The 26,841-nt window shown below is 45.5% G+C and overlaps 1 protein-coding gene across 1 annotated transcript in view; it reads left to right on the forward strand.

The window, feature by feature from the left end:
• The first annotated feature begins 398 nt into the window (after positions 1-398).
• The window catches only part of LOC120031499 (semaphorin-6D-like), a 45,364-nt gene continuing 18,921 nt past the window's right edge, over positions 399-26,841 (forward strand). Inside the window, exons 1-16 of the mRNA XM_038977280.1 lie at positions 399-601; positions 5,030-5,144; positions 5,513-5,570; positions 11,084-11,140; positions 11,543-11,644; positions 13,696-13,786; positions 14,036-14,158; positions 14,396-14,484; positions 16,387-16,604; positions 16,919-17,050; positions 17,245-17,400; positions 18,254-18,427; positions 18,729-18,866; positions 20,948-21,025; positions 23,721-23,779; positions 24,164-24,214. Coding sequence (XP_038833208.1) covers positions 454-601; positions 5,030-5,144; positions 5,513-5,570; positions 11,084-11,140; positions 11,543-11,644; positions 13,696-13,786; positions 14,036-14,158; positions 14,396-14,484; positions 16,387-16,604; positions 16,919-17,050; positions 17,245-17,400; positions 18,254-18,427; positions 18,729-18,866; positions 20,948-21,025; positions 23,721-23,779; positions 24,164-24,214 — 1,789 coding nt within the window. The 5' untranslated portion in view covers positions 399-453. The remainder of the gene's footprint in view (positions 602-5,029; positions 5,145-5,512; positions 5,571-11,083; positions 11,141-11,542; positions 11,645-13,695; positions 13,787-14,035; positions 14,159-14,395; positions 14,485-16,386; positions 16,605-16,918; positions 17,051-17,244; positions 17,401-18,253; positions 18,428-18,728; positions 18,867-20,947; positions 21,026-23,720; positions 23,780-24,163; positions 24,215-26,841) is intronic.

Here is a 26,841-nt window from a genome sequence, read left to right on the forward strand (position 1 = left end):
GTGGTTAATTGTGTGAAGTCACCTGTGAAAGACTGAAGGCTGGGAGTAAATGAGCCAGGTGTCCCAGTCAGGGGCCCTTGTGGCCTCACCTCTCTCTCCGTTCCTGTCTCTCTCTCTCTCTGTGTTCACACTGCCATCACAGTTCAGCTAACACTCAATCACAATGCCGCACTGGCAATGAGCATCGCATGCTAATGAGAGCTTAGCATCCAAACTCAGAAAGTTCCATCAGCTACTGTAGAACTTGATAGCAGAATTATAGTGATCATTATGAAGCCGATGCTGCTGTTGTAGTCATTCACATTAGCCTGTGACCGTTTTAACAGATATGGGTACAGCTAATGTTGGTTGTAGCTATGTTAACCTGTGTCTCACTCTCTCTCCTCTTCTAGGTGGTGGTGTGCCCGCTGTTGGCCATGCTGTTCTGGTGAGGTGTGGTGAACCCCTGCCAACATGAGGCTGGTGCCCGGGTCGCCTCGGCCCCTCCCCCTTCTGGAGGTGGGCCTGGCTCTAGCCCTCACAGCCCTCTTACCTCACCTGGCCATGGGAGTCACACCCTTCCCCCAGGACCTGGAGCCAATCAGCATTGTGGGGAGAGAACGTGAGTGCAAGCCCGTTATGATGCAATGTTGCTCCTTTGTTCAGGGGTGCATGATGTTCTGATGTACCGTTAAAGGGCAGCATCTTGTCAGTTGTATGTACACATATTTTGTCAGTCGTCTTACAGATCTACGTCAGTAATAGTATGACTTCTTCTAATACAGGGCTGCCCAACCCTCTTCCTGGAGATCTACCATCCTGTGGGTTTTCAATCCAACCCTAATTTAACACACCTGATTCTACGAATTAGCTGCTCAACAAGACCTTAACTAGCTGAATCAGATATGCTAAATTAGGGTTGAACTGAAAACTTACAGGACAGTAGATCTCCAGGAAGAGGGTTGGGCAGCCCTGTTCAAATACATAATTACCACTATCGAAATAAAATAGCTATATATTTTAGCTATATGACATAATACAACATCTGATTGGGCCACACGTACAGCCCATCAGTGGCACCTAATCGATAGGAGGTGTGGTAAGGAGGTCCTGGCGTTTACAGTCGCCAGCCCCATCCTTTATTTAAGAGGTGACAGAGACTGAGGCCTGGCGCTTTAATTGATCTATCTGGAGGAGTGGACCATTAGCACAAATAGCCACACTAATAGATCTATATGTGGAGCCCATCTCAGGTGTAATGAGGGCCATTTGTCAGCAGGTCTGAAGGTGTCTGGGCGTCAGAACCCCTCACAACTCCCCAGGATGTCCATTATGTATGGTAATACATCCAGTGCCCAGCTCCACCGCCGGAATCATCTCCCTCGCAGAGGCTAATTGGAGGAACTGGGTTAGAGGTTTCCATGGCGACGTGGCGCCAAAAACTTTAAAGGAAGTGAAAGTGCTGAGGAGTAATTAAAGGGACGAGAGGTCGCCGGGGTGGACTTATCCCTCTCCCTTTCTGCCCCACAGCGAATCACTGCTCTGCTTGACCCAATCACCCCCGAGTTAAAATCTTTAAACAGTCGAGTCGGACTTGCTTGGTTGGGGGAAAGATGCTTCCCTCGAGGAGATTGTAATTTCAGATAGTGTCCCATTTTAGAGGTCTGCTAATTCAGCTACAACTGCCAAGTTGGACAGGAAGGCCTAAGCCAGGGGTGTCGAACTCATTTTTCCCAGGGGTCGGACCCCCTCCGACCCACGGGCCATATGTTTGATACCTCTGGCCTGAACAGTTAATGCAGCACTATGGGAGAGAAGATGGTCTACAGGCCAGCCTCGACGGATTGATTTTGATTTAACTAGGCAACTCAGTTAAGAACAATTTCTGATTTGCAATGACGGCCTACCAAAAGGCATTAGGCCTTCTGCGGGGACGGGGGCTGGGATTTAAAACATTATAATAAATATATGACCAAACACACATCACGACAAGAGAGACAACACTACATAAAGAGAGAACTACAACAACATAGCATGGCAGCAACACATGACAACACAGCATGGTAGCAACACAACATGTCAACAACATGATAGCAACACAACATGGTAGCAGCACAAAACATGGTACAAACATTATTGGGCACAGACAAGAGCGCAAAGGGCAAGAAGGTAGAGACAACCTTACATCACGCAAAGCAGCAACAACTGTCTGTAAGAGTGTCCATGATTGAGTCTTTGAATGAAGAGATTGAGATAAAACTGTCCAGTTTGAGTGTTTGTTGCAGCTTGTCCCAGTCGCTAGCTGCAGCGAACTGGAAAAGATGCGACCCAGGGATGTGTGTGCTTTGGGGACCTTTAACAGAATGTGACTGGCAGAACGGGTGTTGTATGTGGAGGATGAGGGCTGCAGTAGATATCTCAGATAGGGGGGAGTGAGGCCTAAAAGGGTTTTATAAATAAGCATCAACCAGTGAGTCTTGCGACGGGTATACAGAGATGACCAGTTTATAGAGGAGTATGGAGTGCAGTGATGTGTCCTATAAGGAGCATTGGTGGCGAATCTGATGGCCGAATGGTAAAGGACATCTAGCCGCTCGAGAGCACCCTTACCTGCCGATCTATAAATTACATCTCCGTAATTTAGAATGGGTAGGATGGTCATCTGAATCAGTTAGTTTGGCAGCTGGGGTGAGAGAGGAGCAATTACGATAGAGGAAACCAAGTCTAGATTTAACTTTAGCCTGTAGCTTTGATATGTGCTGAGAGAAGGACAGTGTACCGTCTAGCCATACTCCCACGTACTTGAATGAGGTGACTACCTCAAGCTCTAAACCATCAGAGGTAGTAATCACACCTGTGGGGAGAGGGACATTCTTCTTCCAGACCACATGACCTTTGTTTTGGAGGTGTTCAGAACAAGGTTAAGGGCAGAGAAATCTTGTTGAACAATAAGAAAAATGCTCTACAACAAAGTTAACACAACATCCGGGGAGGGGCCAGCTGAGTATAAGACTGTATCATCTGCATGTAAGTGGATGAGAGCACTTCCTACTGCCTGAGCTATCTTGTTGATGTAAATTGAGAAGAGCGTGGGGCCTAGGATCGAGCCTTGGGGTACTCCCTTGGTGACAGGCAGTGGCTGAGACAGCAAATGTTCTGACTTTATACACTGTACTCTTTGAGAGAGGTAGTTAGCAAACCAGACCAAAGACCCCTCAGAGACACCAGATCTCCTTAGCCGGCCCACAAGAATGGAATGGTCTATCGTATCAAAAGCTTTGGCCAAGTCAATAAAAATAGCAGCACAACATTGCTTAAAATCAAGGGCAATGGTGACATCATTGAGGACCTTTAAGGTTGCAGTGACACATCCATAACCTGAGCGGAAACTAGATTGCATACCAGAGAGAATACTATAGACATCAAGAAAGCCAGTCAGTTGATTATTTAAAAAACATTCCCAACACTTTTCATAAACAAGGAAAAATAGAAAGAGGCCTATAACAGTTAGGATCAGCTTGATCTCACCCTTTAAATAAAGGACGAACCGTGGCTGCCTTCCAAGCAATGGGAACATCCCCAGAGAGGAGAGACAGGTTAAAAAGGTCAGAGATAGGCTTGGCGATGATAGGGGCAGCAACCTTAAAGAAGAAAGGGTCTAAACCATCTGACCCAGATGTTTTTTGGGGATGAAGTTTAAGGAGCTCCTTTAGCACCTTTAGCACCTAGTGACCACCTGCAGGGAGAAACTTTGTAGCGGGGCAGGGGAAAAATAGGGAGAAGCATCGGGGACAGTTGCATTAGAAGGGGTGGGAGATGAAGAAATGTTGGATGGGCAAGGAGGCATGGCTGAGTCAAATAGGAATCCTGACTTAATGAAGTGGTGATTAAATAACTCAGCCATGTGCTTCTTGTCAGTAACAACCACATCGTCAACATTAAGGGACATGGGCAGCTGTGAGGAGGAGGGTTTATTCTCCAGGTCTTTAACCGTTTTCCTGAACTTCTTGGGGTTAGACCCACAGAGAGAGAACTGCTGCTTAAAGTAACTAACTTTGGCCTTCCGTATAGCCTGAGTGCACTTATTCCTCATTTGCCTGAACGAGAGCCAGTCAGCGTGAGTATGCGTGTGCCGAGCCTTTCGCCAAATGCAATTCTTGAGGTGGAGTAACTCTGAAAGATCACGGTCAAACCAGGAGCTGAACCTGTTTATAATTCTCATTTTCATTATGTGGGCGTGTTTGTTAACAATACCACTGAAAATATCAAAAAAGAAGATCCAAGTGTCTTCGACAGAGGGGATCAAGCTGATTCTATACCATTTTACAGAGGCCAGTTCATGAAGGAAGGCTTGCTCATTAAAGTTTTGACAAATCAGGACAGGTTGTTTCACTGAGCAGCCATTACGAACGCAGGCTGTAAAACAGTGATAACTAAGGTCAATACAGAAAACACCAGACTGATACCGATCAGGATTATTTGTGGGGATAACATTGAGGAGAGTAGCATTTTTTGGGGTGTTTGGTAATAATTTGAGGAAGATTTCGGGAGTCCCATTGCTTTCGGACTTGGTCAGGTGGTTTAAGCATGTCCCAGTTGTTGCAGTGTTTTTGTTTTGTATAGCTCTTGTGATAAACTTAGGGTCGAGAGATGCTTCCCGCTCCCCCCTCTTAATTTACACAGTTAAGTGTATTATCTCTAGCAGCACAGCACAGAGTCATGGGATAGCCCACATTAACAACCACATGACAGTTAGAACAAATTGCAAGCTGGGCATCTGCAGCAAATGTGGGGCAAAGCAAAAGCATACAAAATAGAAACTGAGAAAGCATACTGCAATCAGAGGGTTTTATCAAGTCAACAACCTATTTTCTCTCTCTCTCTCTTGTACTCTCTCAAACAATCTTTATTTTTGTGCTTGAATACACCTTATTTTCAGATTCACACCCTTGATTTCTTTAGTGCTTGGTTTGTCGTTATGGAGATTTTTTCCCCCGGATTAACACTGTCACTGAACTGAGCTTGCTACTCTTTCCCCCTCCCCATGCAGACTCATACCTGTACCCAAGCTTCCATGGCCTCATGTCGGACAACGATACAGTACGACTGGGCCTGGATTTCCAGAGGATGCTCCGGATCAACCACATGCTCTACATCGCAGCCAGGTCAGTCAACACGCCTCTCAGTATTGTTCACTCATCTTCAATGCACTGGACTGCCTTACATTAACCCTGTATTGACTACTCTTCATTGAATCCCTTTGTAGTATTTCTGTCATTGTATCAGTCAACCATATTGGATAGCTCCCGTTACGTTCATATTGTCATACAGTAGGTTTATTATGTAAAAGGTTCCTCAGGCTCAGCAAGAAGCCATTCTACATCAATAAGCCTGCGTTAAAGAACTGTGTGACTGACCCTAATCAATCTAATTTAGGCCAAGAACAGGCAGCTTGGGTGTGGTGTGGTGGGATTCGGTTTCAGGGCAGAGAGTAGACATCTTCAAATGTTTTCTGACCTTTGACCTCTTACAGGGATCATGTGTTTGCTATCAGTCTCAGCGCCTCCTCTGAGCAGATCGTCCCACAACAGGTAAGCCTTATGTTGTCTCACAAACACATTGTTTACATGAGTCATGACCTCATGGGTCATAGAGTAGTGTATCATTGCAGCTGGCTGGACGTAAGAGCATTATTGGTGGTTCAATGGCTCCTACTTTTCGGCTCATCTTTTAAATATAGTTTATTTGTGTTGTTTTCTTCTTACTTCTTACTATCCAATAGAAGTTATGTCGTGCACTCCTGGTTTTGAAGTGCTATGCTCTTTCTCTTCCATCTGAATCCCATTTGTCAAACACGATTGCTCTTAAATAAAAATCACTTTAAGGCCTGGTTTTGTGTTTGCTTGTCCCTATCGTAGTTAGATTAATTTACAGCATGAGTCATCTCCATAAGGGACCCACTCAACATCAATGAGATCTAACGTTATTGACTTGTATTTGATTGCAGTGGAAATACATGAGCAGAATGATGTGTAGTGCAGAGAATTGTCAGAAGAGAACGTATGTTTTTTTTAAGAAGTTAGGAGAACTAACAATATGTGCATTGCATAGTACATAGTGCATTTTTTTATTTCACGTTTATTTAACCAGGCCAGTTGAGAACAAGTTCTCATTTACAACTGCGACCTGGCCAAGATAAAGCAAAGCAGTGCGACACAAACAACACAGAGTTACACATGGGATAAACAAACGTACAGTCAATAACACAATAGAAAATCCATATACAGTGTGTGCAAATGTGGTAAGATTAGGGCGGTAAGGCAATAAATAGGCCATAGTGGCGAAATAATTACAATTTAGCAATTAACACTGGAGTGATAGATTTGCAGAAGATGAATGTGCAAGTAGAGATACTGGGGTGCAAAGGGTAAAAAAATATATATAATATGGGGATGAGGTAGTTGGGTGGGCTAATTACAGATGGGCAGTGTACATGTGTAATGATCGGTAAGCTGCTCTGACAGCTGATACTTGAAGTTAGTGAGGGAGATATAAGACTCCAGCTTCAGTGATTTTTGCAATTCGTTACAGTCATTGGCAGCATAGAACTGGAAGGAAAGGCGGCCAAATGAGGAGTTGGTACGGGTGGGTGCTGCTATGGTGACCAGTGAGCTGAGATAAGGCGGGGCTTTCCCTAACAAAGACTTATAGATGACCTGGAGCCAGTGGGTTTTGCGACGAATATGTAGTGAGGGCCAGCCTACGAGAGCATACAGTTCGCAGTGGTGGGTAGCATATGGGGCTTTGGTGGCAAAACGGATGGCACTGTGATAGACTGCATCCAATTTGCTGAGTAGTGTTGGAGTCTATTTTGTAAATGACATCGCCGAAGTCAAGGATTGGTAGGATAGTCAGTTTTACGAGGGTATATTTGGCAGCATGAGTGAAGGATGCTTTGTTGCGAAATAGGAAGCCGATTCTAGATTTAATTTTGGATTGGAGATGCTTAATGTGAGTCTGGAAGGAGAGTTTACAGTCTAACCAGACACCTAGGTATTTGTAGTTGTCCACATATTCTAAGTCAGAACCGTCCAGAGTAGTGATGCTAGACGGGCGGGCAGGTGCGGGCAGCGATCGGTTGAAGAGCATGCATTTAGTTTTACTTGCATTTACGAGCAGTTGGAGGCCACAGGAGGAGTGTTGTATGGCATTGAAGCTCGTCTGGAGGTTTGTTAAGTGTCCGAAGAAGGGCCAGAAGTATACAGAATGGTGTCATCTGCATAGAGGTGGATCAGAGAATCACTAGCAGCGAGAGCAACATCATTGATGTATACAGAGAAAAGAGTCGCCCAAGAATTGAACCCTGTTTCACCCACATAGACTGCCAGAGGTCCGGACAACAGGCCCTCCGATTTGACACACTGAACTCTATCTGAGAAGTAGTTGGTGAACCAGGCGAGGCAGTCATTTGAGGAGCCAAGGCTATTGAGTCTGTCAATCACCATATTCTTATCGGCAGAGTCGAAATTCTTGGCCAGGTCGATGAAGACGGCTGCACAGTATTGTATTTTATCGATGGCGGTTATGATATCGTTTAGGACCTTGAGTGTAGCTGAGGTGCACCCATGACCAGCTCGGAAACCAGATTGCATAGCGGAGAAGGTACGGTAGGATTCGAAATGGTCGGTGATCTGTTTGTTGACTTGGTTTTCAAAGATTTTAGAAAGGCAGGTTAGGATAGAATATAGGTCTGTAACAGTTTGGGTCTAGAGTGTCCCCCTTTGAAGAGGGGGATGACCGCAGCAGCGTTCCAATCTTTAGGGCTCTCCGACAATACGAAAGGGAGGTTGAACAGTCTGGTAATAGGGGTTGCAACAATTGCGGCGGATAATTTTAGAAAGAGACGGTCCAGATTGTCTAGCCCTACTGATTTGAAGGAGTCCGGATTTTGCAGCTCTTTCAGAACATCAGCTATCAGGATTTGGGTGAAGAAGACATGGGGAGGCTTGTTGCTGTGGGGGGTGCAGAGCTGTTAACCGGGGTAGGGGTAGCCAGGTGGAAATTATGGCCAGCCGTAGAAAAATGCTGATTGAAATTCTCGATTATCGTAGATTTATCGGTGGTGACAGTGTTTCCTAGCCTCAGAGCAGTGGGCAGCTTGGAGGAGGTGCTCTTATTCTCCATGGACTTTACAGTGTCCCAGAACGTTTTGGAGTTTGTGCTACAGGATGCAAATTTATTTTTGAAAAAGCTAGCCTTTGCTTTCCAGACTGCCTGTGTATATTGGTTCCTAACTTCCCTGAAAAGTTGCATATCGTGGGGGCTATTCGATGCTAATGCAGTACGCCGCAGGACGTTTTTGTGCTGGTCAAGGGCAGTCAGGTCTGGAGTGAACCAAGGGCTATTTCTTAGTTACTTTTTTTTTGAATGGGGCATGCTTATTTAAGATGGTGAGGAAAGCACTTTTAAAGAATAACCAGGTATCCTCTACTGACGGAATGAGGTCAATATCCTTCCAGGATATCCGGGCCAGGTCGATTAGAAAGGCCTGCTCACTGAAGTGTTTTAGGGAGCGTTTGACAGTGATGAGGGGTGGTCGTTTTACTGCGGACCCATTACGGACGCAGGCAATGAGGCAGTGATCGCTGAGATCCTGGTTGAAGACAGCGGAGGTGTATTTAGAAGGCAAGTTGGTCAGGATGATATCTATGAGGGTGCCCGTGTTTACGGATTTCGGGTTGTACCTGGTAGGTTCCTTGATTATTTGTGTGAGATTGAGGGCATCTAGCTTAGATTGTAGGACGGCCAGGGTGTTAAGCATATTCCAGTTTAGGTCACCTAACAGTACAAACTCTGAAGATAAATGGGGGGAAATTAATTCACATATGGTGTCCAGGGCACAGCTGGGGGCTGAGGGGGGTCTATAACAAGCGGAAACAGTCAGAGACTTATTTCTGAAAAGGTGGATTTGTAAAAGTAGAAGCTCGAACTGTTTGGGCACAGACCTGGATAGTATGGCAGAACTCTACAGACTATCTCTGCCGTAGATTGCATCTCCACCCCCTTTGGCAGTTCTATCTTGGCGAAAAATGTTGTAGTTGGGGATGGAAATTTCAGCATTTTTGGTGGCCTTCCTAAGCCAGGATTCAGACACGGCTAGGACATCAGGGTTGGTGGAGTGTGCTAAAGCAGTGAATAAAACACACTTAGGGAGGAGGCTTCGGATGTTAACATGCATGAAATCCAGGCTTTTACGGTTACGGAAATCATCAAATGAGAGCGCCTGGGGAATAGGAGTGGAATTGGGGACTACAGGGCCTGGGTTAAACTCTACATCACCAGAGGAACTTAGGAGGAGTAGGATAAGGGTACGGCTAAAGGCTATAAGACCTGGTTGTCTAGTGCGTTGAGGACAGAGAATAAAAGGAGCAGATTTCTGGGCATGGTAGAATAGATTCAGGGCATGTACAGACAATGGTATGGTAGGATGTGAGTACAGTGGCGGTAAACCTAGGCGTTGAGTGACGATGAGAGAGGTTTCGTCTCTGGAGGCACCATTTAAGCCAGGTGAGGTCTCCGCATGTGTGTAGGGTGGGACAAAAGAGCTATCTAAGGCAAGGTGAGCGGGACTGAGGGCTCTACAGTGAAATAAAACAATAAGAACTAGCCAAGACAGCCGTAGTCAAGGCATATGCCAGGTCGCAGTTGCAAATGAGAACTTGTTCTCAACTAGCCTACCTGGTTAAATAAATAAAAAATATTGACAGTAGAGAGAGGCATAAAGCAATCACAGGTGTTGATCAGGAGAGCTAAGACAACAACGGGTAAATGGCGATGAATGGGCAGAGCGGGTCAGTTAGGTACATACAGGACCTGAGTTTGAGGCTGGGGCCGACAGGTAAATAAAATTAGGGGCATCAGCTGTGTAGACGAGTGATCATAGGGTCAAAAGATCAGCAGTAGGTGAGTCAGGGTGGCTTTCGGTAGTCACTACTACGCTAGGCGAGCAGGGGACACCGCGTTCAGAAAAGCTAGCGGGCCAGGACTAGTAGATGGTCATTGGTCATCAGCCATAATACCAACCTGGCTTTCTCACCTTCCCATGCTTCTTATCTGTCTCAGAGAGCTCATTAGTGTGCGCCTGAGTCATAATCAAAAACCCACAGTCTGCTTCATCATGGATCTATTCCATTTCTATGGCCCAGTTTCAGTTCTAATCCCGTCTCCTCACCAGGCCCACCATGATCCCCCACTCAGAGATACTGTATATCAAAGGCCTGGATGGGTAAAAGCAATAAATAGCTAACTCCACCCCACTCTGCCAGAGGGCTAGGGGGAACTATTAGCATATTGCTGACGTCTATCCTATTTATCCTATCATATTGGATCTTCAATAGGGAAGTGAGAAGAGCCTTGGGGGAAACATTTCACTCCACTTTAAGGCCCAGAAGGGTAGCAGTTGAGTCTTGAGCCAAAAGAGGGATTTCACCTTAGTCTGGATAAATCTTATTTCCCAGCATGCCCCATGGTGTTGATGAGTTTGGAGCTCCTGCAGGGAGGACAGCGGGGTCAGCAAAACACCCTCCCAGTCAGTCGGCAGTGGAACAGTGGATCTGCACTGGTGGGCAGTGCATTAAACCACCTTCAACCAGGCAACCTTGTTAACAAGTTGATGGATCTCTTCCTATTCACTCCACTAGCAGGGGTCACTGGGGGGTCAATGCTAGGAGATAAGGACATCCAGGATTGCCCTGATACTAGCTATCTATGGTCATCTACTTCCTATGGGAATGCATTGCAGATTCCTTTCTTATTCCTTGATCTTCTTGTTGGTCTAATTATCCATAGAGATGTCTTGTTGTTAAGAAGTACAGGTGGATTGGGATGGATTGTATGGGAGATGGATTGTAGAGGAACAATAGTTTTTAGTTGCACGCTGACAAGGTTAGACACAGCTCCTCGTGTGTTTCAGATGTTTGTTTGTCAGAAGCTTATTTGAACTTGATGAGATTTTCATTATAGCTGTCTCCTAATAGCATTTGAATGTTTGGGTGAAAAAAGGGTCTCTTTCTTGCTCTGACAGTTGGTTGTCTGTGTGTTGCAGAAATTGACTTGGAAGACAAAAGATGTGGATAAATGCACAGTGAGGGGGAAGAACAGCGTGAGTATCTCTCTCCCTTTCTTTCTCTCTGTGTCTCGCTCTCCCACTGTCTGGTCTGCGATGTGGGAGGGTAGTACTAACAATAGCATAGATTGCTTATCAAAATCAGCGCCACAGGTATCTGTAGTTCCAGAACCAGTCTCTGGCACAAGCAGTGTCAGCCTCCCAGAGCTCTAGTGAAACCATAGAGATCAGCACAGGGATTATGGTAATGACAAGAATAGGAACAGAAGTATGACTGAGAAGGAGGTTGTGTGTATGTGTGTGTGCGTGTGTGCGCCCTTAGCAAAATGCCATTCAGTGCTTAATAAGCTGTGCAATGACACTGCAGGTGGGGTGATAACACCAGCAGCCAGTAGTCACATTGCCGTCCCCTGAAACCCAGCTGTTTCCCTTTGACAGGATGAGTGCTACAACTACATCAAAGTTCTGGTCCCACGCAACGACGAGACGCTATTTGCCTGCGGTACCAACGCCTTTAACCCCACCTGCCGCAACTACAAGGTAGGATACCACACCTCAGTCACCTTTCTATCTAAAGCCCCCAGCTCCATACCCAGCACTGTTCTGAAACATAACAGCTGGGGTAAATAAGCTTAGTTTAAAAAAATTGTTAGCATGGGGAGGTTTAGCGGTTAAGGGCATTGCATTCAGAGCATATGCCTCTACAGGTGTTGACATCCTGACTTTCTCCTAACTTTTTGTGAGAAAAAAGTGTCCTCTCTTTATCTACAGTATAAAATCATCACGTCAACATTGTCGTGCACAGATAGACCCCTATAGCGCTCCAGATTGCAGAACCACTTCAAAGGAGTGCTGCTATCCTGGATGTTGATGGAGAAACATGTTGACTCAACCGAGGTTGGCAGCGGTCTGTTGACTGAACACAGATCCAGGATGATAATAACAGTCTTTATTCGCACATCTGAGGAATAAACTGCAACCGCAGATGATTTGAGATCATGTCATCCACTGAGAGAGAGAGTGGGGGAGAGAGGAGAGAGTGGGGGAGAGAGGAGAGAGTGGGGGAGAGATAGAGTGGGGGAGAGATAGAGTGGGGGAGAGATAGAGTGGGGGAGAGAGAGAGTAGGGAGGGGGGAGAGAAAACAAAACATGCCTGAAAACTAGAGTCAGAATCCCAGGGGAGCCACTACTATAGTTCCATAAAGGAACTCACGCCACCTACTCTCCATGGCTATCTGACTGCTCAAATGATTAACAACCTTAAGTGTGCCAGAGAGAGATGTCGGCTAAGTGGAAACATACAATAGGAAAATAGCGATACGTTAATTGTGACAACGGTGCATAGATAGACTCATACTCCCCAGGATGTCTACCAATACAAAAGAAGTCTGGTTGAGCTGAGATGACATCACGGTTCTGGGCAATGGAAGAGGGGATGTAATGTCTATAGTCTGAGAAAAACCAGGAGCGATGACTACCTGGAGAACTGGGAATAGTGTGCTGAAGTGTAAATCATATCATGCAATCTGTCTGCAGCATTCCTTGGAAAGACTGAGGAGGGCAGTGGGGTCAGGAGAGGGTGTGTTAGGGTGAAGGGGATTGGATTGTGGGTGTGGACGGGTGGAACATGTTTTACTTTGCACAGAGTGCATTTTCCATGTAAATTGATCGCCACAAAACACTCTGCCCAATGAGCCAGCTGGATCAAAGACAGGGGTTGTGTGGCCAGGTGGTAGCTAGACCAGGAAGTGAAAACCTGTAGCCTCTAGTCTAAATCACACTGTACTGTAGTACTGAAGCCCCAGAACCATGGTTTAGCAGACAGATCAGAGATGTAACAGCCACAGTAACATTGGTGGATTTCTCACTTAAAGAGTGTACCTATAGGGAACACTGAGCAGTGACACAGCATTAAATATAAACACAGATGTTGACAGCTGTCACTGTGTGTGTTTGTGAAGGTAGCTGTTTGCTGGAGTGTGCTGGAGCTGCCGAGAATGACCTCTCCTCCGGGTCGCATTCTGCACCCCCCCCCCATCACAGCGGGATTCACACATATTGTCTGAGCCGAGGTTTACGACCTTGTTAACGGTGGGGCAGGAATAGCTGCTAAAGATCTGTGGTTAGGAGATACTGTCTCCTCACAGTGCTGCCAGAGTAGCAGCCATAGCACAGGCTGACAGGAGTGTTACTCCTGACCTTTTGACTTCACTGTTGTTACAATGCAGTGTAAAACGTAATAAATAAAAGGTATCTTTATGACACGTGTTCCTATTTATTCATCAGGATTGACTAGAGGCACATTCTGTCCATGACTTTAAGGGGTCGACTTTATAACTTGGCAGTTCGCAGTAAAGCTAACCTGATATAAAACAGAACAATACTCAAGTTTGGACTGAAATAGATTTTTCAGTAAGGGGAAAACAGTAAACTTAACAACTGCAAACACTGACCTAGTTATTTTAGTTGAGGTTTTTCAATATAAGCTCCTTGGAGTTATTTTGTTTTAGTTACACTCCTATAAATAGCTTTATGAAGTACCCCCTTCCCTCTCTGAGTCCCCTCTTCTCTCTCTTCCCTCTCTCTCCCAGATGTCCACACTGGAACAGGATGGTGAGGAGGTCGTGGGTCAGGCCCGCTGTCCCTTTGAGTCTCGCCAATCCAACGTCGGCCTCTTCGCTGGTGAGTTGCTCTGGACAGAGACAGAGAGACAGCAACTTGATCAGTAAACCTGCCCTCAATCTTGCCAATTTGCCAGTGACATTTAGACATAGTTCACACAGTGTTATTGAGAGCAGCACAGACCCTTCATCAAATGTAGCCATGAGATGAAAATGCACATTGGGACGCATGGGTTTCTAGTCTTCATTGCAATTGTTTTCATTTGAAAAAAGCAAACCTTTCTTAAATTAGTGATTTTGTTCCTCTCAGGTGGTGATTTCTACTCGGCCACCATGACAGACTTCCTGGCGAGTGATGCAGTAATTTACCGTAGTCTGGGAGAGAGCAGCCCGGTGCTTCGTACCGTGAAGTACGACTCCAAATGGCTACGAGGTGAGCACCTGGCCTTGGCCTTAGGTCTTAATTTGAACCAACTTGTGAATTTACCTTTAGAATCTTACTCAAAATCTTCCTCAAATATCATTATCTATAGGTATGCAGTATTTCATTCTAAATCAAAGTGTGGTACCCACATGAGTGATGCTTCCTACCAAAACACTGACTGCCTAATGCTTAACTGTTGTGAATACCAAGTAGTACAGTCAGTGTTACTGTTTTTTGTCTCCTCAGAGCCTCATTTCCTCCATGCCATTGAGTACGGGAACTACGTGTACTTCTTCTTCAGTGAGATTGCTGTGGAGTACACCACACTTGGCAAGGTAAGAGAGTTGTAGTTCAATACTACAGAAGGGGGTGGTAGGTAGCCCAGCGGCTAATGACCTGTAGACGAAAGGTGGCTGGTTCGATTCCCGGGACAGGCGCTGGAAAAAAGGGTACAATTGATCTGGCAAATAGAGGGCTGCTGGGTTCTCATCCTCAAGACATTCCCCTACCGTTGGGCCCTTGAGCAAGACCCTTTACCCCATAGATTCGATTTCCGCGGCCCCATGAAAATCTAATTAGCATAATAATAAAAAATCCCCTTCAAAATCAGTCAGTTTAAGCTAGAGATATGTTTTTTTGCATTGGATGCGTCTCAATCCACCGCATCCGCTGATGTCGCACTTTCACATCTGCAGGGAAAGTTGGCAGTGCTAGAGTGGTGTTTGTCAGACCAATCAATCTTCTCACAAAAACATCTGTAGCATCCGACAAACTATTATGGAAAGATGAGACTCTCACGAACACAATAGTGTTCTCTGTTTTGCTGTACGGACCCCACAAGCGTCTTGGGACTCGTCTGATGTCGGTACAGCCGACCTGCCAACTTCTGTCTGTAACGTCCGAACAGTTTCGTTTACACACTAATATGACCGCTCTGTGGAAAGGTGAGTTACTCACAAATACGTACATGTCCGTTGTTTTGCTCCAGGACGCCGACAAGCCTCAAGACTCATCTGAAAATCACCCTGTACCAGTAAAAAATAATCTACACACAATACGCCATAATGACGAAGCAAATACAGGTTTTTTGATATTTTTGATAATGTATAAAAAATACAATAAAAATGAAATACCTTATTTGCATAAATATTCAGACCCTTTACTCAGTACTTTGTTGAAGCACCTTTTAGCAGTGATTACAGCCTTGACTCTTCTTGGGTATGACGCTACAAGCTTGGCACACCTGTATTTGGGGAGTTTCTCCCATTCTTCTCTGCAGATCCTCTCAAGCTCTGTCAGGTTGGATGGGGAGCATCGCTGCACAGCTATTTTCAGGTCTCTGCAGAGATGTACTTTGCTCCGTTCATTTTTCACTCGATCCTGACTAGTCTCCCAGTCCCTGCCGCTGAAAAACATCTCCACAGCATGATGCTGCCTCCACCATGGTTCACCGTAGGGATGGTATTGGCCAGGTGATGAGCGGTGCCTGGTTTCCTCCAGACGCTTGGCATTCAGGCCAAGTTCAATCTTGGTTTCATCAGACCAGAGAATCTTGTTACTCATGGTCTGAGAGTCCTTTAGGTGCCCTTTAGAAAACTCCAAGCGGGCTGTCATGTGCCTTTTACTAAGGAGTGGCTTCCGCCTGGCCACTCTACCAGAAAGGCCTGATTGATGGAGTGCTACAGAGATTTCTACAGAGGAACTCTGGAGCTCTGTCAGAGTGACCATCGGGTTCTTGGTCACCTCCCTGACCAAGGCCCTTCTCTCCGATTGCTCACTGTCTTCTTGACCTTCAATACTACAGAAAGGTTTTGGTACCCGTCCCCAGATCTGTGCCTAGACACAATCCTGTCTCGGAGCTCTACGGACAATTCCTTCGACCTCATGGCTTGGTTTCTGCTCTGACATCCACTGTCAACTGTGGACCTTATATAGACAGGTGTTTGCCTTTCCAAATCATGTCCAATCAATTTTATTTTGAGGAACGACGTCCAGTAACGCTGTAGAACCCTGGGAGAACCTCCGCTGTCTGGGGGGGTTAAGAAGACAGAACTTCTGTTGTTCACTGTAACATATGAACAATAATGTTGTATTGAATAGGCTGCAATGTAATGTCATGTGAAACAGTGTAATGTCATGTCACTGTGTTCTGTTACTGAATGAACACAAAAGGAATGAACATTTGTTGGAAAATCCTATAAAATCGAAACTTTCTCCATTCTCTCTTTCCCCCTCAGGTTGTGTTCTCCAGAGTGGCTCGTGTATGTAAGAACGACAACGGAGGTTCTCCCAGGGTTCTAGAGCGTTACTGGACGTCATTCCTTAAAGCGCGGCTCAACTGCTCGGTGCCGGGCGATTCCTTCTTCTACTTTGACGTTCTGCAGTCGCTGACCAACGTGCTGCAGATCAATCACAGACCAGCCGTGCTGGGGGTCTTCACTACACAGGCCAACAGGTCAGTCACAGTACCAAGCGGCAACATTACAGACGGCCATACAGATATACAGTACATACTCATACAATGAGTATGAGGTTTTACTGTACCTCTTCTTCTAGAAAATATAAAGAAAAAAAGATCATGTTCACATTTGCAATATCATAACCCTTGATATTGTATATTTTTAAAAGCCTATTTTATAAGATTGTTGTTTAAGGTCCTTTACAACCCTGGGCAGCAGTCTTGAATGCTTTATAGCTATACAATCCATTATAACCTGGGTTAATATGGGCCTTTCCCATGACAGATGTCTCTGTTGTTTTCCTCATCAGTATCACAGGCTCGGCAGTATGTGCATTCTACATGGATGACATTGAGAAGGCCTTCAATGGGAAGTTCAAGGAGCAGAGGAACAGTGAGTCAACCTGGACGCCCGTGCCTGAGGAGCAGGTACCCAAACCCAGGTAAGACCAACACATATGAGTGGGAACTTTGACAGCCTCAGTCCAAACATATTTACTTTATTCCAGTGTAAACACTGTCAACAAATGTTTGCATCTACAATATCATATTCCCTCAGCGTGAGTTCTTAGTAAATCTAGCCCACTGACTTTGAAACTCCACTGACTAGCTTCTTCTCCGCCTCTCTGTCTCACAGACCAGGCTGCTGTGCCGGCGACGGCTCTGCCGCTGCCTACAAGTCGTCCACGACCTTCCCCGACGACACCCTGACCTTCATCAAGAACCACCCCCTGATGGATGAGGCGGTTCCCTCCGTCAACCACCGGCCCTACTTCACACGCACAACCAGCAGGTAGCTACAGCAGCAGGGTGGATGGAGGGATGAAAAGATAAAAGGGAAAATTGATGGGTAGAAAACTATTTAATCGATCTCCTTGGTGAAATAGATAACAGTTGGTCCCTTGTATCAACATGAAAAGCCCTTTAAATATAAAAGTTAGACGCAGTCAGGATGGGGTTTTTCAAAACACCACATCAAAGATCGACACAAGCAGGATAGGGCCTCCCCAAATTATAGATCCAGCCAGAAGGGGGTCTGTGAAAAGCTGAAAAGCGCATCAACTAAAGACAACATCCGGATGTGGTCTACCAGACTAACACAGGAAATAGCTCCAGTGGCTCATTAGAAGCCCAGCCATGTAGCGGTGCTGAATGTAGAGTGGGTGTCAGAGGGCTGTCAGACAGCCCCCTAGCTCGATCCCCTGCCGTGACTTACGTGGTGAAGCCGAGCCAGTCTGACAGACAACCAGGCGTCTTCACACAGCGGAGGGAGGGCACGCTGTCTGTCTCACATCTGCCTCCAAACGTCACATCTGCTTCAGAACTCTCCCGAGACGAGTTGAACAACGGAACTTCAACGATGAATGCATCACTTTATTGAGTCATTTAGCTAGCGTAGTGCTAGTCAGTGTGATGTTCTGAGTAAACATGTCGTCAACTTGTGTGGGACTGAAGGAAAGTTGAGAGCAGCTGTACAATAGTTTTACTTACAATAGTGTCCTGCATAATCTTACACAGTGGGGTCACGTTGCAGTGCATGGACACACTCTGACAATAATTCACATCTTTAATTGCAAATGCTTAGTCTCTTCGGAGGTATCATCATGTTAACCCCGAACCACAACCCTGTTGTTGTGTCCACCCAGGTTCAAGTTGACCCAGCTAGCAGTGGATACGTCTGCTGGGCCCTATAAGAACCACACGGTGCTGTTCCTGGGGAGCGAGGACGGCAGGGTACTAAAGATCCTGGCCAGCACCCATCTCAACGCCTCCTTCAGCACACAGCTACTGGAGGACATCGATGTCTACAACCCCACCAAGTCAGCCTCCCTTTCTCCATTCTCTTTCAGATATATGATACAAACTATTTGTTTTATAATACAGTCCTCTCATAACATTCACTTTTATTGGTTCAGCAACAAACAGATGTATGTGATGCTTTCAAGACGACTCCACTGTAATAAGACGGAGATATGTGTTGTGGGGCTGTTAGTACATATCCTGAAAAGCTTTTGAACTCCTCTCTCATTTGCATAGTCTCCCAGGATGCTGTTGTTGTCACCATCCATCAGCATAAATTTCGGAAATAATGAGTCGTGTTTGTTGTTTCCCCTTTCCTAGATGTAACGTCCGCGGAGAGGACAGACGGGTTCTGGGATTGGAGCTGGACAGGGAACATCACACCCTGTTTGTGGCCTTCTCCAGCTGTGTGATCCGAGTACCTCTGAGCCGCTGCAACGACTACGGCTCCTGCAAGGAGTGAGTGATACCCGGTCTATTATATAGAGTTAGTACTGCGCTGTTAACAGTTGCCAAGTGTATGTTAATATAATGCAGTGGAATTCCATTGTTCATGTGTTTGCCGCTATAGAGGCTTCCTTCCCCCAGTGCTACTATGGTGATGTGAAGTTACACATGTGTGACTTACAATCAATCAGCAGCAGGGTGGTATCGTTTATGCCAAATTGTAAATATGCTGTATGCAACAGACTATATTCAAAATATGAATCACCAAGAGTTTAGAAGCTGACGTTGTTATGAGGGAAGTGAAAAGGGCTTCTTGCAGTCAGAGCAACTGCTGTGATTTCTTTTGTCAGGGTTGTTTTTGTCCGAGCTAGTGTACTCCACAATTGTGTCCTATTTTGGGGTTGTGGAGGAATGTTCCCCACCGCCTCTACCCAACCTCCCAAGAAAAACATTTGTATTAAATTTGAACAGGGGTGCGTATCCCCCATAGCATGCTAAACCCTCATTGCGAGCCTTAGAGAAGTGCTCAACAGCATCCCTGTTGAGGGACGCACAAATTGGAACCAGCTGATTGGCGGCAGGCCAACCCACGGCCAGGGTTTCAACTCGACGAGGAGAAGGATAGGGCCTGCTCACTTTAGAGGGCTTAAAGCCCCTCCATCGCTGGATCCCGCTGAAACAGCCCAGTGCACATCAACCAGGGATTAGGGGCCCCTTAAGCCCCATGATGCTTTGCAGGGGTCAGGTTTCAGGCCCATATCCTCCTCTCCACACTCTCCATCTGTCTGCCTCCAAATTAGGTTTGGTTGGTTTGGTCTATCTCTCCACCTTACTGTAGCCTCTATCTTGCACAAAGAAAAACCATTTTTCTATCTCTCGCTCTCGCTGCAGCTGCTGTTTCTATTAGGTTTCAGAAATGGATATGGTTCAGACAGCAGAAACACATTGAATGAAATATATAGAGAAAAGAGAGTTAGTGAAAAAGATGGCAAAGAGAGATATCAAAAGTTGTGACATTCTCAACCCTCTGACCCACACAATGTTCATAACATTTTTATTTCCCCCCTTTTTAGTTATTTAAGCACAAAAGTTTTTAAAAAGTTATCACATTTGCATCTGTTTTCATCACAGTGCTGGATTAATGAGAACCCCTAGAATAGGTCAGCTGTAACCCCACAGACCAGGGGTGATATTCTCAGTAAAGAACAGAAAATCAGCAAAACAGGACAAGCCACAGGTAGGGAGGAGACATCATGTATTTACACCACAGAGAGAGGAGAGACTAGACATGGTGGACCTTTGTTCCAGACAGACAGTTTCTAATGAGTGGTTCCATACAGAGCTATAAATATATACACAGCTCTAGTGGTCCCATAGGTGAGAGGAACACCTGTGTCTTCATCGTGTCCTGACAGGCACAGAGAAAAGGAGCCAGCAGGAATGCTTCAAGTCTCCCCTACAGATAGGGGTCATTACCTTTAACTCTGACATGTTGTCAATGCCGGTCTGGTGGAGACTCCTCCACTCTCCCTCTCTACACGGCCCTCTGTGTTGTAAACCATGTTGAGCATGACTGACCTAACTCTCAGTCCTCCTCTCTGGCTCCCTACATCTCTTCTACATACTGGCCTGTTAGTTGGGCTGTGTCGCTGAGTCCCTGTCCAAGACTGCCTCTGGCTACCAGACACCCAGGGGGCTTTGCTTTCACCAAACACTGCTGTCTGCAGCCTCACAGACCGACAGCCAGTCACACTACATTGACCATCTCTCATATTCATCTCTGCCTCTTTCTGAGCTCCTAGATAGGAGAGTTACAAGCTAGGTTCACCCGGCAGTTGAAAAAATGAAATGGCAGGTTTTTTCTGAGGTAAAATGACACCCTGGCCTGATCTGTTTTACTTCGTCTGGTGTGACTGTGGCCTGTGATGTTAATGAGACACTCCAGAATATGGGGTAGTTGATAGGTGAATAGATATCACATATCACTTCAGGTCATGCCTCACCAAAGAGTCTTCATTAAAATATGTATTTGGTCTCTATTACTTTTTGATAGTGTTCACACACCGAAATCTGACTGTCTGTCTGTCTCGCAGGAGCTGTCTGTCCTCGAGGGACCCTTACTGCGTGTGGCAGAGGATGGGGAGCTGTGCTATGGTGGTGCCCGGATTCAGGTACGTCACAGACGCTGCATAAGCACCACCCCACCACGCAGCCAATCATAAGAGATTAGGTTTAGAGGCCAAGTACCAAACCCATCCCTAGCCCCTACTCTTTGGTCCTGGTTTTGTTGAGTACTATGTGTCAAATATTACTGTTGAGTCTTCGATCAGAAAAATAACATTTTGCTGACAATTTATCAACATCAAATGGCCATATGATCTTGCATGAAACATACAGTAAATGAATGAAGTAGCAGTAGCCTCATAGTACTCTGCATACCACTTCCTTGTATGCTTTCAATAATCAATACCTAATCTGGAGTTTGATTTGCCCAGATTGTCAACGTGATGAATACGGCCTCTAAATTACAGTAAAAACATTGGTCTGTCGGCTCCATTTCACATATAGGACGAGCATCCATCTTGTTTATTTCTAAGTGGTGGACATACATCACGTCTGCAATCACTCGGAAATGAAACCCCAGATACCCGCTTGGAGGGGTCGTGCGTCACTTGGGGTGGGACTGAAAGGCATCGATCAAAATGACCTCAATGTAATTTACTGATCCATTCTGATGAACTGGAAGGAAGCCATTTGACACTTAGAGCTATCGACTGGCTCAGCGTCAGCGCCAAGCAGGGTGTGTGTGTGCAAACAAAAAGACAATCAATTCCTCTGTCTGAGACTCCCTCCTGACCCACTGTCTTTCTCTTTCTGCACTGTAGCATGGAATCGAAAGTAATGCTCAGCTGGGTGGATTTCAATCATGTTGTGTGTACCTCACTGTCTTCCGAACAGAGGGAGTGAGGGAGGGAAGGAGAGAGGTAGAGGAGGAGATGCAGTAGAATACACTATTTCATCTCCTATGTTGCCTCCTGACACTCAGGAACTGGGCTGTCACTGTTTCTCGGATTTTCAGTGTGGCATTAAATCACCTGCTGTTGGTATTCACCTCTGCAAACATGGGCTGTAAACTTAGTGTGGATGGGTGGACAGGCATCACAGTAAAGGCAGCTGCCACTATCCTAATAGTCATATGGACTGCTTCAAATTGATTATTCTGCTGGGGATTGACTTATTGCATATCCTGTGATTGGCCACCCATGGGTTTTATTTGCCATAGCTTCACAGCCAGAGGTTAATGGAAGATTCCAAAAGTGTGTATGTGTGTGTGCGGCGGTGTGTACGTGCTGGGCAGGTAATCAGAATTGGACTGAGGCTTGATTTATCACGTTTTTAACCAGCGGGACAGTGCCATGCAGCAAGCCAATGGAGTGGAACCGAAGAGATTGGCAAATATTATACATGCAGTCAGTAGAGCTATTACGCTGTGCCTGCTCTGTCCACGTCAGAGAGAGTGAGAAAGAGTTGATATGGTGTGAAATAGTCAGAACCCGAGCATGGCCATGCCTCCAGAACAGATGCAACAGCTCATAAAGGCTGTAATGGGGCTGGACCGGAGAGCAACGGGACACACACACCCCCCCCCCCCCCCCTTCTCTCTCCTCCCTTACTCTCTCGCTCCAGAGGTGGCATAAATTCTGCCGGCTGCTTTTGGGGGGGGGGGGGGGGGGGTTGAGCCAGAGGTGAACCGTTTCCATGGTTTCCTGTCTCTCTCCCATCACTGTCAACGCCTGGGGACATGGCGTGCCAAAGAGGCCAGTCTAGGTCTCTCTCCATGGCTCTTTCTCTCACACTCCCAGAAGAAAGAAATACATTAATAGAACAGACAGAAAGGGAATGGAGGCATATGGTAATACTGGTTACTAGTTGTGGTCCACACACACGGACACACAATCACGCAAAATCCCCCAGGCCGACCTATTCACTCACAAACAAACCCACTCTGCTGTGGTAATACAACTAATGCTATCGGCTGTCAGTGGGCCAACTGCTGAGCATAGAAAGATAAGTGAAGTTATTATTTCTCTGAGTTTATTATTTCTCCCCTCTGAATTCCATGTTTTATTTTTTCACTCTTGATTTGCTCACTGGGTCTGTATTCACTCATATAGGCCTGCTTTTCATTTAGATGTAATTTGTTTTTGGCCGCGCCTGGAAAGTCTGTGTGTGTGTTTGCATATGTGTGAATGTTCATGAGTATTTATATCTGTTATTTTCTTTGATTGCCTGTTCAGCCGATACTGCGTTGTAGAAGATTCAGTGCCATTGATGTTATGTTCTGCTTGACTAAGGGGCCACTCACTCCACTGTGCATCAACGCAATCACATTACTCACCAGGGGGAATGCATGATTTCTGAATGTGTACAAGCCTTTGATTCATAGAAGAAGGATGTCCAAGAAAGTGTCCAATGCACTGGAGCACAACCAAATGTAAATAAATACTAGAGGTACTAAATGTCTTACAAGAATGCAGTGTTTATTTTGCTATATAAGAGAAAAAGTGGAGAACTAGAGAATCATCATGGGTGCAACTGGTGGTGAAACAACATTCTAGCTAGATGATAGCACCTCGACACATCCATTTGAACAGTCAGCCTGACCTTGCAGAGACTAAACCAATTAAATGGTTTTCTTTTGCAGCACAATTTATTTAAGTCTTTGTCATCAACAGAACCATTTTGGAAAGCTTGACAATCTACCCAATTAATGAAAGCGGAGGTTGTGTTTAAATGGTGAAAGAGGAATGACACATACACGCTGACAGGCCGTTTTGTCCTCTTCTGTTTTTTGTTTTTCCTCAGGGGCGGATTTGAGCAGGATGTGGAGAACGGCTACCCTCACTACCCAGACAGCTGCCACGGTAAGGTGGACCAATCATCTGTTCTTAATGGCTCTCCACTACTGGCACAGAGCCATCATAAAAGCTCTTTCATAACAAGCGGAGCTTATCAAGTGCGTTTAATTGTCCAAAATGATACAGAAAAAGTGATTACCATACTTGGGGAATGATATTACAATGAAATTAATCAGCAACTCAATACAAGTATAAGTAGCCTGTCATTTCCTAGCTGAAGAGAGTACCCCAGTGGGAATTTTGCTCTCAATTTTCCCCTGCAGATGGTCACCTTAAACAAGCAGTCAATTATACATTTAACTAAAAACAGTTTGAGTATTTAACCACTACTCAGACTTACACAATGTACTGTTCTGTCAATATGTCTGTTGCTTCCCTTTTCTTCTCTAGACGTCCTGGCGACCACACGCAAGCAAAGCACTCTTGCTGATTCAGCATATGGTCAGTTGACATTTCTTTATCCTCTATTTTTAAAGCTTGTCGAACTGCCTGAGGTTGTTAGCAAACAGGCTAATGCTAGCAACGCCTGGTAAGCAACATCTCTATTCCCCATTTTTTGAACTTGTTATGCAACATGAGTAGTTCAGGAACATTTGTTGCAGAGAACACCACCTCTCTCACACAAACAGCTATCTTTAACATTGTAGCTGTTGTCCAAAGCTAGTCCTGGCAGCAGCACCAGCATGGTTGTTTAACAGGCTAGCAGCGCCAGTGGCCAAGCTGCCTACTTCCCTTTATCAAGGAGAATCATCATCCCTGTAATGCTCCATTACTCCCCACTGCCTGCCCATAGAGCAGGGTGGCTACAGAGCTCAGTGGCTGGCAGCAGGCGCTAAAGCACATTGCTAGCGCTCTCAGCTGAGATGTATTCTTTTTTCTTTATTTGATTTATTTCACCTTTATTTAACCAGGTAGGCAAGTTGAGAACAAGTTCTCATTTACAATTGCGACCTGGCCAAGATAAAGCAAAGCAGTTCGACACATACAACAACACAGAGTTACACATGGAGTAAATTAAACATACAGTCAATAATACAGTAGAAGAATAAGTCTATATACAATGTGAGCAAATGAGGTGAGATAAGGGAGGTAAAGGCAAAAAAAAGGCCATGGTGGCGAGGTAAATACAGTATAGCAAGTAACACAGTGGAATGGTAGATTTGCAGTGGAAGAATGTGCAAAGTAGAAATAGAAATAATGGGGTGCAAAGGAGCAAAATAAAAATAAAAATACAGTAGGGGAAGCGGTAGTTGTTTGGGCTAAATTATAGATGGGCTATGTACAGGTGCAGTAATCTGTGAGCTGCTCTGACAGCTGGTGCTTAAAGCTAGTGAGGGAGATAAGTGTTTCCAGTTTGAGATTTTTGTAGTTCGTTCCAGTCATTGGCAGCAGAGAACTGGAAGGAGAGGCGGCCGAAGGAGGAATTGGCTTTGGGGGTGACCAGAGAGATATACCTGCTGGAGCGCGTGCTAGAGGTGGGTGCTGCTATGTTGACCAGTGAGCTGAGATAAGGGGGGACTTTACCGAGCAGGGTCTTGTAGATGACCTGGAGCCAGTGGGTTTGGCGACGAGTATGAAGCGAGGGCCAGCCAACGAGAGCGTACAGGTCGCAGTGGTGGGTAGTATATGGTGCTTTGGTAACAAAACGGCACTGTGATAGACTGCATCCAATTTATTGAGTAGAGTATTGGAGGCTATTTTGTAAATGACATCGCCGAAGTCGAGGATCGGTAGGATGGTCAGTTTTATGAGGGTATGTTTGGCAGCATGATTGAAGGATGCTTTGTTGCGAAATAGGAAGCCAATTCTAGATTTAACTTTGGATTGGAGATGTTTGATGTGAGTCTGGAAGGAGAGTTTACAGTCTAACCAGACACCTAGGTATTTGTAGTTGTCCACATATTCTAAGTCAGAACCGTCCAGAGTAGTGATGCTGGACGGGCGGGCAGTTGCGGGCAGCGATCGGTTGAAGAGCATGCATTTAGTTTTACTTGTATTTAAGAGCAGTTGGAGGCCACGGAAGGAGAGTTGTATGGCATTGAAGCTTGTCTGGAGGGTTGTTAACACAGTGTCGAAAGAAGGGCCAGAAGTATACAGAATGGTGTCGTCTGCGTAGAGGTGGATCAGAGACTCACCAGCAGCAAGAGCGACATCATTGATGTATACAGAGAAGAGAGTCGGCCCAAGAATTGAACCCTGTGGCACCCCCATAGAGACTGCCAGAGGCCGGTACAACAGGCCCTCCGATTTGACACACTGAACTCTATCTGAGAAGTAGTTGGTGAACCAGGCGAGGCAATCATTTGAGAAACCAACGTAGCATTAATAAACAATTACTGTAGAATTATCTTCAAATTATGATAATGACATTCATGGGCCATGACTTGATTGTTTTCTGTCAGAGAGCAGAATTGTTTACTGCTTTTATTGACGTAGCTCAATGGTTTTCGGTTAGCTAAGTTAGCCGGCTAGTTAGTTAACTAGTCAGGTAGGTAGTGATACAATTGGCGAACTCATTCAGGCTCACTCCTCTCAAACTTACTTATCAGTCTAGTTCAATGGGAATCCACAGTTTTCCCCAAAAGTAGTTGCTGGTTAAAAAATATATATACAGTTGAAGTCGGAAGTTTACATACACCTTAGCCAAATACATTTAAACTCAGTTTCACAATTCCTGACATTTAATCCTGGTAAAAATTCCCTGTCATAGGTCAGTTAGGATCACCACTTTATTTTAAGAATATGAAATGTCAGAATAATAGTAGAGTGATTTATTTCAGCTTTTCTTTCTTTCATCACATTCCCAGTGGGTCAGAAGTTTACACACACTCAATTAGTATTTGGTAGCATTGCCTTTAAATTGTTTAACTTGGGTCAAATGTTTCTGGTAGCCTTCCACAAGCTTCCCACAATAAGTTGGGTGAATTTTGGCCCATTCCTCCTGACAGAGCTGGTGTAACGGAGTCAGGTTTGTAGTCCTCCTTGCTCGCGCACGCTTTTTCAGTTCTGCCCACAACTTTTCTATGGGATTGAGGTCAGGGCTTTGTGATGGCCACTCCAATACCTTG

The sequence above is a fragment of the Salvelinus namaycush genome, chromosome 37 (assembly GCF_016432855.1).
Source record: "Salvelinus namaycush isolate Seneca chromosome 37, SaNama_1.0, whole genome shotgun sequence".
Lineage (NCBI taxonomy): Eukaryota > Metazoa > Chordata > Actinopteri > Salmoniformes > Salmonidae > Salvelinus > Salvelinus namaycush.